This window comes from Pelodiscus sinensis, chromosome 25, assembly GCF_049634645.1.
Source record: "Pelodiscus sinensis isolate JC-2024 chromosome 25, ASM4963464v1, whole genome shotgun sequence".
Lineage (NCBI taxonomy): Eukaryota > Metazoa > Chordata > Testudines > Trionychidae > Pelodiscus > Pelodiscus sinensis.
Window position 1 is genome coordinate 3,455,605 of NC_134735.1, and position 14,905 is coordinate 3,470,509.

At 42.1% G+C, this 14,905-nt stretch overlaps 1 protein-coding gene across 3 annotated transcripts; it reads right to left on the reverse strand.

The window, feature by feature from the left end:
- Nucleotides 1–5,125: 5,125 nt before the first annotated feature.
- Nucleotides 5,126–12,668, reverse strand: ZBTB8B (zinc finger and BTB domain containing 8B). Of its 3 annotated transcripts, XM_075908969.1 has the most exons (5): nucleotides 12,582–12,668; nucleotides 11,641–11,816; nucleotides 9,521–10,493; nucleotides 7,003–7,181; nucleotides 5,126–6,584 (listed from the first exon to the last, which is right to left on the reverse strand). In XM_075908969.1, exons 3-5 carry the CDS (start codon nucleotides 10,467–10,469, stop codon nucleotides 6,273–6,275), a joined length of 1,440 nt encoding a protein of 479 aa, XP_075765084.1. In that variant the 5' UTR covers nucleotides 10,470–10,493; nucleotides 11,641–11,816; nucleotides 12,582–12,668; the 3' UTR covers nucleotides 5,126–6,272. The 3 variants fall into 3 exon arrangements, with proteins under 3 accessions (XP_075765084.1, XP_075765085.1, XP_075765083.1); XM_075908970.1 differs by lacking the exon at nucleotides 11,641–11,816 and having other exon boundaries at nucleotides 12,582–12,649; XM_075908968.1 differs by lacking the exon at nucleotides 12,582–12,668 and having other exon boundaries at nucleotides 11,641–12,418.
- Nucleotides 12,669–14,905: the final 2,237 nt, after the last annotated feature.

A 14,905-nucleotide genomic window follows, 5' to 3' on the forward strand; every position in this document is an offset into this window, starting at 1 on the left:
CTTACTACTCAAGGGCTTGGAGAATTTTTCAAACTGATTTGAACCCTAATCCTTTCATGCATGCTTAGCTTTAGGCATGTTAGTACCAGTCAATTGGGCCGTGCATGTGCATAAACACACCTAAGTTACGATGTACAAAATGAAGAGGGACACCCGATTTAAATTTTGCTTCAGATTTTAGCTTGCAAAGCCACCCTTTTACATGGTATGACCAACCAATATTTCTTCACATTAAGAATTCCAATGATAAAAATTAGTTTTGAACATTTGCAAGTGTTCAAATGGAAGACTGAGGTGCTAAAGGAGCACTCAAGGAAAATACAGCTATTGTGGAGAAGCTAAATGAATTGTCAGTCTTCGCTGCAGCTGATGGGAGGGAGTTTCCCCATAACTCAAGCCATTCTTTCAAGCTTTGTCTACACTGCAAGTTTTTGCTGCAGAAAATATGCTAATGAGGAACTCATTAGCATGAGTCACAACATTAGCATATTTTCTGCCAATTCTTTTTGCACAAGGGGTTTTGGCACAAAAAAAGAAGCAGTGTAGCCAGGGCTGGCCTTACCATGAGGCAAACTGAGGCAGCCGCCTCAGGTGCCAGATTGTGTGTGGGGGGGGGGGGGGGCACCACTAGGACCCAGGGTGTAGAAAATTGTGTCTGCTGGTGCATGTGTGGGAGTCATTTGAACTCCCTGCCTCAGGTGCCAAAATGTTCTGGGCTGGCCTTAAGTATAGCCGCTTCCATTTTGCACAAAAACTCCCGGAGGGGCATAAAGATCTTGCACAAAAGGTTTTTTTGCGCAAAATGGAAGCGGCTACACTGCATCTTTTTTTGCGCAAAAAAAAGATGCTAATGATGTCACAACTCATGCTAATGAGTCCCTCATTAGCATATTTTCTGCCGCAAAAACTTGCAGTGTAGACAAAGCCTTAGGTGACAAATCTGAGTAACTGTCTCAGATTGAAGGGTCATTAGAGGTGGAACAAACTGGTAAATTAAATAGTAATAAATCATGGACACCAGATGGCAGTCACCCAAGAGTTCTGATGGAACTCAAACATAAAATTGCAGAACTACTAACTGTGGTATGTAACCTATCCTTTAAAATCAGCTTCTGTTCCAGATGACTGGAGGATAGCTAATGAGACACCAATATTTTAAAAAGTCTCCAGAGGTGATCCTAGCAATTACAGGCCACTAAGCCTAAAGTACCAGGCAAAGTGGTTAAAACAATAGTAAAATGACAGAATTATCAGACACAAACACAATTTGTTGGGGGAAGCATGAAAATGGCTGTTCTAACAGGAAGTCATGTCTCACCAATCTATTAGAATTATTTCGGGGAGGGGTGTCAGACATGGACAAGGGTGAATCAATCGATAGTGTATTTAGACTTTCAGAAAGACTTTGACAAGGTCCTTCACCAAAGGCTCTTAAGCAAAGTAAGGAGAACAGGGAAGGTTCTTTCATGGCTCGGTAACTAGTTAAAAGGTAGGAAACAGAGGGTAAGCATAAATGGACAATTTTCAGAATGGAGAGAGGTAAACAGAAGTGTCCCCCAGAAATCTGTCCTGTGACAGTGCTGTTCAACGTATTTATGAATGATCTGGAAAAAGGGGTAAAAAGTGAGGTGGCAAAGTTTGCAGACAATACAAAATTACTCAAGAAACTAAGTCCAAAGCAGACTGTGAACAAAGGGATCTCACAAAACTGGATGACTGGGCAACAAAATGGCAGATGAAATCCAATGTTGATACATGAACAGTAATGCACTTTGGAAAACATAATCCCAATTATACATACAAAACATGGAGGACTAAATTAGCTGTTACCTAAAGATCTTGGGAGTCATTATGGATAATTCCCTGAAAATGTCCACTCAGTGTGTAGTGGATTAAAAATATCAAACATTAGGAAAAGCGGCGAGGAGTCCTGTGGCACCGCTTTTGCAGATTCAGACTAACACGGCTACCCCTCTGATACTTGACACCAAACATGAGGGGTCATTAGGAAAGGGATAGATATGACAAAAGATACAATAATGCCTCTATCAGTGGTTCCCAACCTTTTTGAGCATATGGATCCCTTTTCAATCTATTAAAATTTCATGGACCCCCCTCTGGGTTTCTTAAATTTGCACTTAAAGGGGTTACAAAGTAACACAGGTAACAGTAAACACTTTTAAACAATCTTACTTGATCTGGATTTTAAAAACCTATTATTGTTACAAGGAACATCCAAGAGGTTATCAAGAAAGAGATCATGAGGATTTTTGTTCAGTTGATTATGTGCATTTGACAATACAGTTACACTGTTTCCTTAGAAAGTTGTGCAGGATCCTCCAACCTCTCTCCCTTCCCAACAACCAGGGAAAGAAAAGTAATTAAAAAAAATTGAAAATGAGACTATGATTGTAAAAAGCATAAAAGGTATTCTGAAGAATCAGGAGTAGTACCTGACAAGCCTTTGTTTTAAATTGACTAGATTTTAAAGTTGATATTAAAAGGGTGCTCTTTCCTTGCCATTAATTTGATTTTTGTTGGCATAGTGCCCCTTGCCAGGAGTGGATGGATTGAATGTTTGGGAATTAAAAATGTGAGTGCCTTAACTTGGAGTTTCCTTAATCTAATCAACTACTTTATGTTTAATTCTGCACAAAGTCAGTAGATTCCAGACTCCACCAAGTATCCACTGATGTAGTTAAATCAGATGTTCAAATAAGGCTCAGCTCATAAGATTATCTGTTAATTAAGGTAAACTAAACTAAAGGACTTCAGCTATAAAATTACTGTTCAAATTTCAAACAAATTAAGTGACTCAGTTTTGGAAGATAACATTTACAAGTTCAATGCACCATTATCATTGCAGCATGTATTTCTTTAGTGAAAAACAGTGCAATTATGTGCAAACAAATAAATTAAGAGGTATATTCCTAAACAATGTAAATTATGTAGCATTCAAAATTTAAGATATGTAGTTTGTGGAATTTTAAAAACTTTGAGAGAAAAGATCATATTAGAAACAAGCCTACTAAGAACATTTTTTTGGATTTTCATTCAGCACCATATGAATATTCGTTTAGAACAGTAGTGTCACTTTCTCGAAGCTTATAAAGGCTGGATTTACATGGAAGATTTAAAGGAAACATCATGGAATTGGGTGGGAAGCCTAGCAAACAAGATCTACATAAACATCTGTCAACAGGAAACTGAATCAAGCATAACTTTTTCTACTCAACACAGAGGCTGAATTAAGGACCCATTGACAGACACAGTGGCACGCCATGACAGATCAACATAAATTGCAATTTTGCTGGTCACTTTCAAACTGTAATGCAACTCTCTCCCACCCCAACCCTTACCCCCACATTACACAAAACTTAACACAGTTCCATTCTCTAAGTACAAGACATACAAGAAACATTTCTAAAACCAAATGAAGCAGGCTGAATTAAAACAGCTGAAGGTCACTGCTGTATTTCCCACAGCTCTTAAATCCACTGCGTATATACCCTCACAAGAGCACTGATTTTCCTCTTGTGAAGGTCTTCACAATTTCAGAGTTCACTAGCACATGCCTCAACATCGTTTTACAGTGTTTCTCTGATAAGCTAAATCACCAGAAAGGTGCATTGTAACACACTACCCAGCACCAGATCCAACGAATAATCCAAGTCTAGTGACCTCTAGTATTTACACCGAAGTGGCACCTCTCGGGTAGCACAACCATAGAGATTAAGGTGCCATGCTGATGAAGATTCAGAATCACTATTTACATTCTTACCCCAACTTCATTATGGAACTCAGTCCTCAGCTGTCACAAGCATGAGGACTGCTTTTCAAATGTTCTTACACAGAGTCCTTGGCTCATCTGATTAGCAGATGTCAGAATACCATCGTGAACTTGGGGTGGCTGGACAGAAACAGAGCAGTAATCAAAAAGACCAGCCCTGCGGGATTATAGGTAGGATTTTCAGAAGCGCTTATGTGATTTAGAAGACTACCCTATAAAAGCCAGATTTTCAAAAGTGTTTAGAACCTAAAATTGAAACTGGATCAGGTGCCTAAAAGCAAACTGCTATGGGCTGCTGAGTTCTTTTGAAAATCTGGCCCAAATATTAATTGCCTATGTTGATGAAACTGACATTATTGGTCAGACATCAACTCCAATTTACAAACGATATGAAATAAGGACTATTGGAAAGGTTTTGCAATAAGCTAAAACCCAAATGCAATAGCTTATTTTTAAAGTAGTGCATTGTGCTCCTCAATTTAAATTACAGAAAATAAATCCAGCAAGAAATACAGTATCTTCTAGAAAGAAAGCACTTAAATAAAACTTCAAGTTTAGGGGAGACATTTCAAACAACTCTAACTTTTGGGTTTCCCCACCACCACTCTGCTAGTCATTACAGGTAAACAGAGACTTGCCTCATTTTTCTTTCCAATTTGATCTTGCAATGAAGTCATCATGCTGCATGTGTGATGTCAGAATCACTTCTGTACAAGCAGATTGTGATATCACACTAGGATTATTGCCTTACTGAAGGATGAAGCAAATAGAGAAGCTGACCCATGGGGCAGAATGTTCTTATCCAATCTATGAACTAATAGCACTAGGTGGACAGAGAATGACTAGTTAAATCAGCTGCTCTTTATATAAAAATGTTCCATTTTATGTTTGCTCAGTGTAAAGTCTTCTTTAAAAATATAAAATTGAAAACTGTCTTTAAGTGAGACGATCTTCTTGTGTCAGTGATATCTGTCTGCAATCCTCTGTTCTAGCACTGGATCCAGAAAGTGAAGTCAAATACAATAAGCTTTTCATTAAACATTTACAAACAAATTAGAAAGTGCTATCTACCTAGAGTATGCACCTCCACTTCACAGAATCCTTTCACATTGGGTCTTCTTTAGTCTGAAGTTTAACAGTATCTTACCCAAGAGCTCTTTACAGTTTCCCAGCTAATAGTGTACAGGAATTTGATACTGGGCAGATAAATAATCTCAGTTCCTTCAGAAACCAATTTGTATCTATCCAACAAGGAAAATGCAGGGTCCAAGCTAGAATTTTAAACAAGAGGCAGTACCTGGATGAATTCATAAGACAATGAAAGGGTACAAACCATCACAGGAATCACCAAGGACTATATTTGACTACATAAGATAAAAAAAAAAAAATCACATTAGGAAAAGAGAAGGTTTGCATCCAGTGAGTCTCTAATTTTACAAGGCTTCTCACTTGACTTCAAAAATAGTTTGCTAAGGTGGTTTTATATACGTAGCCCAGATTTCTCTTTGGAATTGTACTTCAGCTAGATCAGCAGTAAATCTGGCTGTTTAGTCTACTATCAATGGAATTCCCACAGAAATCACTTTTCTAGACTGCTAGGCTATAACTTCTACTTTAAATGGTTAAAGAGGTGGGCAATGCACTTAGTCTTGCTTCAAAAACTGGTGCACTCTGGACACACTATTTTACTAGATCACATAACAAGTGTTCTGTGTAGATCTCAGGCCTGGACTACTGTCTAATGGGCAATAAAGATAGACAATCATAGCCCAAGCTCGGTTGTTCTCCAGGAATGGAAATGCAATGAAAACTGCCCCCAAAATAAAGCTTGCTCTTTAAGTACACATATGAATAAGCATGTGTTTGAAGATTCTCTACTGAATATACTTCCCTCTAACATATTTGTTATTCAGGTAGTTTACTCGGGCTTTCAGGTCAAATCCTATTCTAAATTTTTACGATTAAACAAACAGTTAGGATTTACAGTTTCAGATAAGACTTTCCTAGCATTAACAGGGATGAGACTGCAAAATAGTTTAGAGAAGTCCAAGATTAAGGATGAAAACTACATTTATTTTCTCCACATCTCTTTCTAGAAAGATGATGGTGCCCCCTTCAGACCAGGTTTGATGGACCATGGCAGCCTTGCGGGAGGAAACTCAGTACCAAATCGTTACGGGGATTCTTCACCTGCAAAGAGTGTTATCCTTCCCACATAGCCAGGGTACAGAAGCACAACAGGAGACAGTCTCTGCTCACCCAGGACAAGAAATTCCCTCAGAATTCTAGTGCACAGCACTAAACAGTTACAAAAAAAAAAGTGAACATTCCAAAATCCAGTTCTTCTCACCTGTTCTATCAAAATGGGAGTTTAGTAATAAAAATACACAGTTCCACAAAACTGGTTAAATATGAAGTTTTCTGCTGTAGAATGACCAATCACAGGGGAGACACTTTAAATCCACCCACCCTCCTTTTGTTGCTACATAAGTGCCTCTCGGTCTGATAAGCTTCTGTGGATCTCCTGCTTATCATCGGTATCATCGTCATCGGCTGGATCATTTTCTTCACCAGATTCCACGTATATAGGCCAATCATTGTCTGTATCACCCTTTTCTTGACCTTCTGATGACGGTTCCATCAGACTGAGGTTAATGGGCATTGAATCCTCGTGAGTAGTTGTTACACAAGTGCAGCTGTCGCACAAGCCAAAGCGTCTTAATCCCTGTGATAGGCTACTTGTGAACGTTCTTCTGCAACCCTTGCAGATAATTGGCTTGTTTGATCGGTGCACCTGATCAAAGAGAAATAAAACATCATTGTAAACTGGTTGGCCTATCTTATTGCTTTAGCCCTTTTGGGGGATGCTGCTTCCATATATTCCAATGTGAAACACACAACACCATTTACCAAACAGGCAGGGCAAATGATCACATCACCTTTCTAAGAACAAAGGTTTTGTTTTGGACTAAGATAGTTGTATTGCATTAAACGTCAATTTCTTAGTCTTAATCTTTGCCCAGTTGGCCTTACATATTGGGAGCAGAATCATTCTATCCTCTACTGTCCTTTACAACAGCCTTAAATAAAAAATGTGATACGTATACATTCTTCACATAGACCAGTATAACAACTGAAAAACACTGACCACAGAAGCTTACTATTTATTTTCAACCCTGCTTCCAACAGATGTCTGCTTTCATCAAACTTACACTCAGAGCATGACTCCGAAGGTGCTCCTGCCGGGTGAAGCGTTTGCCACATGTCTCACAAGGGTAGGGTCTCTCGCCTGTATGAGAGCGAATGTGCCGTTTTAATATTCCCTTCTGCTTAGCCGTGTAGGGACAGAATGGGCATTTGTGGAGCTTGATTGGCACAACTAACACATCACCTTTTAAAAAGAAAACAATATATTTTAGACAAATAAAAAGTTAGTTGGGTTGCTTATGATGATCTTTGCCTGTAAGGTAGAGCGAGAATACTCATGTATTTTTTCCACTTTGTAGTTGACTCATTTGGATATTATTTTTAATTTTTATGGCCTCTGTTTTAAAAGCTGATGGAGCCGCAGGTGCCTAGCACTTGAAAATCAGGCAATTTTAGAAACATGTAATAAATCGCCAAACTGGTTTTTGCTTTGGTGTGTTTGCAAGATAACACTCAACAAGCAAACCACTGAAAGTATCTTGTTATCTTCTACATTTATTTTTGAAAAAGGTGTCATTAACAGCACTAGAAACTAAAGTCTTCAATTTAGCTACAGAAAAGGTACTTCACAGGGCAGTAGCAGTGCAAGTTTTCCAATATGCCACAGTAATGTGACTCAACTTAGACATAGGACCATTTTTAAGAGGTAATGTATGCCTCTGTCCTCCTTCAAGTCTTAGAAGTCTTTCTACTGGGACTAACAAAAGACAAAATACTCCAATACTGAGAATATACATATCCATTTAAATATTGATCAAATTCATGAGAGAAGATGCGAACACTGAGAATTGTATTTGAAGATTACATTAAGTTTTAGCATGACTGAGCTTCTTGATAGTAGCCAAAACATGACGGACAAGAGATATCCTTTGTAATAACTAGGATTAGGTGTTAAGAGATGTTAAGAGACTAAAAAGTGTGCATTGCTTTACATGTGAATTCAGGAAAGCACTTTAAACACCCTTGATGTTAAACCATCAGGCGTTCCACTGAAGTCAATAGTACTTTAATCATGCACTTAAGTTATACATACACATAGTCCTTTGCTATAGTGAAGCCTCAAAGTTAACTAAAATCTTCAATAAATATAAAAACCAGGAATATCCTAATAATCCACGTGATATACATACACATATCTAGACCGGACTCCGTAACTTTAGCTATCAGGACCTGAGTTCAGCATTCTGAGTCTCGAAGAACTGAATACATCACAAGCACTAAAACCAGCATGAAGAATAGTTTCATATTCTACTTTAGGTGCCAGTGACGTCAATTCTTGCAAAAAAGCGAAGAACTGTGAATGCAAGTTTAAAATACATATTTCTAGTGTTAAAGTTTAGCACATTGTTAATTATTGATGATTTTTATCAGATTTTATGTGCATTTTTAAGTATAATGCTAGATTAATCTGAAAGTTTTATTTAAAAAAACATCTATGGAACATCATGTTATTCTCTTAGATGTCTGCTTTGCCACAGCATTTTGGAAGCAGTAGCTGTTAGTGTAACAGAATACTGCTAATAAACATTATTTCAGTTATGCCAACTGAATGATTAATAGTTCATGATTTTATCAGATAAATACTGATTCACTAACAGTGAAAGTTTCTCATGGACCTGATGAATTCCAAGCAACTTGCGTGTTTGAACTAGTGATGGAATAAACTTAACTTTACTTTCTATAGCATACATACAGGATGTTTGTGAATAATTCCTGTTGCCTGCATTTTTTTTTAAACTTGGTGCTTTATGAATGACTATGAGAACTGAGGTGTTCTTCAGGCAAGGAGTAGATCCCACCTTAAAGACAGTTTTTAAAAAGGTAAACAGTGACAGTGCTTGGGAAAAGAAATAGTCCTCCAACTTTATTACAAGCAGATGAAGACCCAAAAATGTTAACTGCCATTTTAGGAAACGTGTATATTTACATGAGCTCTTTCTTCTTCAGGTCCCTGAAGGTGCTGCCACATAGCCTTCCTGCTGGTGCTGAGAAATCCCAGCATGCATTTGTGCTAGTGAAAGCAGCTGCCCTGAAGATCAGCAATGGAGAAGGAAGTCTGCTTCTAGAGGGAAAGTATGCAGCGTTGTTAATATTCTCCCTCTCAGTTTTCATAGCACAACCACCATGGGGCTATCAGTATGTCTTTCTGACAACAACTCTTCTTCCCAATACTGACAGTGATAAGAGGTAAAGCTTTTCTTACATTCATCCTTTATTCCAGTGTGATCCCAAATTATGTTACTATTTGATGGTCACTGACATTAGACTCCAAAAATGTCTAATTTCAAATACAAGTGTGTAGATCAGAAATACTTACCCTGCAAATGCTGCACTGAGCAAAATGAGTGCAGCTTTCTTTTGAAGTCCAGAACAATAGCTTATTTTGCTGTTGCATACAATTCAGCAACATTTTCCTGTGATGTATACTGAACAAGAATGAGAATAACCATTCAATTAACATAGAAAGTTATACACATAAGCAGTTTCCTCAATTGTTCTACATACAGTCGCTACTCCTCTCACCTGTATCCTCACCATACCAGTCGCTGGGAATGTCCATCATAGAACTCATGGCCACCCCTGCATCTTCCGGCCTACCCTCAAAGCCCCGAACAAAGTGATGAACCACATCGTCTTTTCTTTGAGCGGCACTGTTGCGTAGCAGGGCCTCCAGGAACTGCTTCATATGATAGTTATTGCAGGCCAAGTCCATGGCTTGGCCGCTGTGCAGTCCTTCTTCCATCTGCTCAAGGGTTAACGGAGTTTGATATTGCTGTAGTCGTTCACCCACTTCTACTTCCACTTCATCAGAGTCAAATTCTACTTTGGGTTCTATTACCCCTTTGGGCAGAGAAGAATTGAGGTCATCTGGAGAGTCACTGCTTACAGGGTCTCTCACCACCAATTCTATAGGGTGGCAGCTGCTGCATTCACCACAGGGAGGATCTCGCTGACAATCTGAAATCCTTTCCTTTTCTTGCAGAGAAGAGACAGAGGCAGAGCAGTGGCTCTTCGTACCATAAGAAGTGCCCTCTCTGGCAGAACTAGAGCTTCCGCTATCAGCCTGATAGAAGGCAGCTTCTCGCTCAATTTTTCTGCAAATATCTAGCGATGACCTGATGTATGTTTTGCAAAAATTGACCACATCAGTCATCTGCAAGTAGCTAGCTGCGGACATGACTTCAATAACATTTTCCCCACAAAGATCCAGCTTCCCTGAATAAAGGAAATCTAGGATGATGGAGAAAGCCTCTGAAGTCACAATGTCCAAAGAAGCAGTGCTGTGTCGCCCACTGTCTTGAATGTAATGAATCAATAAGGCTCTGAAGTAGCCACTATTGGCAAACAGAATGTTCTTGTGAGCTTTGAAGATCCTGCCTTCCACAATAATGCTACAGTCACAAAAGAAGTCCCTCTTCCGCTGTTCATTGAGCTCTCCCAAGAGCTTGGTGTAATACGACTGCATCTCCATTTCTCCTGTTGCTGCTTCTGATCGCTGTCAGGAAGAAATATGAAAAGAGCATTAGAGCAGAAATTCTCCTCCCCTTGTGGAATCAATCACTGTTTTCCCTCCCTCTAAAAAAACCCACCAAAACCAGAAAGCTAACAACAGGGCCAACAGTCATATTCAGATTCTGGAAAACTGGATTTTCTTTTAAAAACCTGAAGTCACTAACATTCCAATCTAGGACAGTCCGCATCCAATTTTTATTAGCATTTACCTTAGCACCAAAGAGTCCTACCCATTGACCAGAAACCTATTGTAGCAGGCACTGTACAAAAAACCGAACACAGGCCCATATGCAGGAATTTCTGCTGGGGGGAGGGGGGGTGAGCTGTGGGGGAAGGGCTGGTGGCTGCTCTGCTCCCTAGCTGTGCCCCCACTGCCCCACCCCACCTCCAGCCTCTGTCCTGGGGGAAGAAGGGGGAAAATCAGCCCCAGGAATCCCCCAGCCGTGGGAAGGGAGTTTCGGGGAAATCAGCCCCAGCACAGGGGAGGGAGGCTGGCAGCACACTGCCTCTGCCTTTCCCAGACCAGCTGGAATTGGCCCCATTGTGGACCATGAAGGATGTTGGGGGGGGAGAAGGGGAGGGGTACAGTCACACCCTTTGCACCCCACGCTGTGTATGGGCCTGGAACATAAAAGATAGTCCCTACCATAAAGAACTTACAATCTAAATGCAGTAGCCTCTGTCATTTCTTAGTGGACAACATGGTATCTTAAGTTTAGTATCCCAACTTGGCCAAACTCTCACAGACACATGGCAAAGATGCAGTGACTGCATACAATGCTTCAAAGACCCAGAACAATTCTAAACCATAGATAATCTGAGATGGTATCTGCTTTTGATAACACTTTCAGAAAAACCGATTCCATGGTAAAATTACAACCCGCCCTCAGAAAAGTTTGTAAAGATAACTCTGGTCATCTGAGGAAGTGGGTCTGGCCCACAAAAGCTCATCACTTAATAAACCATCTTGTTAGTCTTTAAAGTGCTACATCGTTCTCTCTTTTGTTTCAGCTACACCAGACTAACACAGCTGCATCTCTGTCACTAATCTACATGTTTTGTTAGTCTATAAAGTGCTACCAGACCATTTGCTTGCTGTTTTTTTTAAAGATATAGTTATCAAAGCTCACCTTTTTACTTATGCACTAGTTGTCTCATTGGATGAGATGGCATGCATTGCCACTAAATCTCTTGTTCTTTATAAAGCAGACACTATTGCTTTTACATTTGCAGTCAAGGCTGAAACTAGCATAGGTAAGTTGCTCAGGAGCACCTCTGGTGGAAAAGCTGATGAAAACTGGAAAAGCTTAAAAATAATCGTTCATGTTACTTATTCAAGGCTTTCCACTTGAGAGTCTTAAAGAACTTTATAAGCATGAAGTCTCCTCATGCTCCTGAGGGTTGGGGAGTGCTAGGAGGGTGACTAGACAGAAAATGTGAAAAATTGTGACAAAGAATGGGGGGGGGTAGGAGAAAGAGGGAAGGTAAAGTAGGCACCTATAGAAGAAAAAAAAATCAGAACTGCCCCTACAAAATTGGGACCCTAAGCACTATCCTTATTTTACAGGTAGGGAAATTGAAGAATAGGGTTAGAGATTTGAGGCAGAAACTGAGTTCATTTGAGCCAGACACTCACGGGGCAACCGGTCTACGGGTATTGCTGTGCCAGGGCAGGTCTGTGCTCTTTGGGGGGGGGGGGGTCTCCCCCTTGGTCAAGTCTGCTGGCGAGGAGCCAGCCCTGGCCCCCCCCCCCCCCCGCCAAACACGGGGCAGCTGATCAGGGGCCCCTCCCTCACAGGGTCCATCGCACCTCACAGGCCCAGCGCTGCCCGGAGCCCACAGGCCGCCCCCCCCCAGGGCAGTCCCCCCCCCCGCCAGGACTCAGTGTTGAGTGGGGGGGAGTGGGGCTAGGAGACCCCCCCCAACAACTCCCCCCCAGGCAACCCCCCCCCCAGCTCTGTGCAAAGGGCAGCAGCTGGGGGGGGAGGATCCACTCAGCTTCCCCCCCCCCCCATGTGTCCCAGTGCCCCTCCCCCCCATGAAAAGGAGGAACCTCCATTCTCCCTCTCACCTTTACCCGGCCCCTTCCGCAGCGCTACCGAACCTGACGCACACGCCGGGCCGGGCCCGCCTTCTCGCCCCACCCGCCAATCCCGGGGCAGGACAGGCCCAGGGGCGGGGCCTCCCTCCCAGCAAGGTAGGGCGTGCACCCCCCCCGCCCCGCCCGCTCGTGGCGGAGCATGCGCTCTGCGCCTCGGCCGCCTGCAGGATGGTCCTTCCCTGCTGGGAGTCTCGGTTCGGGCGGCGGCAGGGGAAGGAACTACAAATCCCAGCATGCACAGCGAGGGCTCGTTCTGCGGGGCAGCTGGCTGCCGCGCCCGCGAGGCAGGGGCCGGGCAGGGGCGCTGCATTGGAAGCGGAGCTCGTGTGCTCCCGGCCCCGTGGGGCTCTCAGAGCCGGCTGCGGGGAAGGCGGAATAAGTGAGATCAGTACAGTTTGCGGTAGAATTCGCTCTTAGCCAGCTGCCCTCTAATCTTTTCCACCCATGTGCGGAATAAATGTGCTCATGTGCACTGAAACAGGTGTGAATGTGCACCACCAGTAGAAAGAAAAAACATAGCGGTGGGCGGTCTGCTAATCAGCCAGCTGGCATTTGAATCTCTTCTGAGCAGCCACACAAATGCCCAGCTTACAGGCAACGCTATGCTCAGGCTCCCTCTGGAGCTATGTCCAGAACCATGACTTATGTGAATCGTGTGCATTTGTGCCTGCCTCCCCTTTCATCCCCAGAGAACCTATAGCTCTTCACAAAGTGAACAGGATGCACTGCAGACTGTGCTTCCCAAAGGCACCAACCTGGCTAAATTTCACAGACACAAATTGATCTGAGGAAATTGATCTGAGGAAGTGGGTCTGGCCCACGAAAGCTCATCACCTAATAAACCATCTTGTTAGTCTGTAAAGTGCTGCATAGTCCTGTCTTTTGTTTCAGCTAGACCAGACTAACACGGCTTCATCTCTATCATGATTCCCTCCTAGGCAGTCACCCAAGCACACAGCTTACAGGTAACACTGGATCAGTCTTTGCCCAATTACTTTTCCCACTCTCTGCTCACTACAGGAATCTTCCTTGCCAGACCCTAATTTCTAACTCCTGCCGGAGGGTATGCCTAATCTGAACTAGCTAGTCCGTGCTGCATGTAGCCGCGCGGCACGGGGTCCGAACTAGCCGGCATTTAAAAATGGCGCTGGCCGGCTTTATGCAAATGATGCCCGGGAAATTCAAATCCCGGGCTTCATTTGCAACTCCGTATGACTACATTACCCCCCCAGTTCGAACAAGGGGGGTAGTGTAGACATACCCAAAGATCCTTATTTCTCACGCTTCTCCCTCATGTTTCATTTCCACAGTCAGATCAGCTCACTCATTCTCTCCACTGTCCTTTTACAATTTTACTTTATTCCTACCTTCCTACATCTTTATCTACCCTTCAATTAAAAAAACAACAAAGAGTCTGGTGGCATCTTAAAGGCGAACAGTTTTATAATGGCATAAGTTTCCACTTTTGCTTATGCCATTATAAAATTGTTAGTCTTTCAGTGTGCCTCCAAGACTCCTTGTTTTTGCTGAAACAGACTAACGTACCTCAGATACTCTTCAATTAATAATTACCGCTCATTTGCGCTAAGCAGATCAATGAATTTATGAATTTGCTGTAAGATGAATTGTGAACTCCTTTCACTAACAAGCAATGCCCTTCACATAATATACACTGGTCACTCAGCAGTGAAGAAAATCAGTAGTATTCTGGTAATCTGCAAAAAAAAAAAAAAAAAAAAGAGCAAAGCTAAGCAGGAGGGAAAAGCAAAGCGACTGAAGGTACAGATGCTGTACATGGCATGTTTTCCAGACAAAGAGTAAGAAATCCCATCACTGTTTGCCACATATGTTAATGTTGCTCAAATTCTCCTACATGGCCTCCAAATCCCTGTGGAGAGCAGAAGCATGCAGCAGTAGGCAGGGAACCAATAGCAGCTCAGCAAGTGACCTAGCTCTGCTGCCATTTTCAGATGGCAGTGCAGGGAGGCAAGGACATGCACATAGTGTCTGAGAGCATCAGGATTTTAGCAATTGCCTACGCATCCTTGACACACGTGTGCTTTAAAGGGACAAGATGGGTGAGGTAATAACTTTTATTGGGCCAACTTCTGTCAGTGAGAGAGACAAGCTTTTGGGCTTACACACAGCCTTTCTTTAGGTCTCGGAAATCTACTGAGTGTCACATGCTAATTAATGAGTTCGGTGGCATCTTAGGGCGTGTCTACACTTTTTCAAAATAAAAAGGTGAGCATCCACACTACCAAGCCTGTTATTTCAAAATAATGGGCTTTTTA

What these genes read in the sequence shown, in the direction of transcription:
- ZBTB8B (XM_075908969.1), bottom strand. Translation starts at nt 10,469, where the DNA reads ATGGAGATGCAGTCGTATTACACCAAGCTCTTGGGAGAGCTCAATGAA. An exon ending in CTGGTATGGTGAGGATACAG is followed by an intron (nt 7,182 to 9,520) that starts GTGAGAGGAGTA and finishes TCTTTTTAAAAG; the next exon opens with GTGATGTGTTAGTTGTGCCA. An exon ending in TTCGGAGTCATGCTCTGAGT is followed by an intron (nt 6,585 to 7,002) that starts GTAAGTTTGATG and finishes CTCTTTGATCAG; the next exon opens with GTGCACCGATCAAACAAGCC.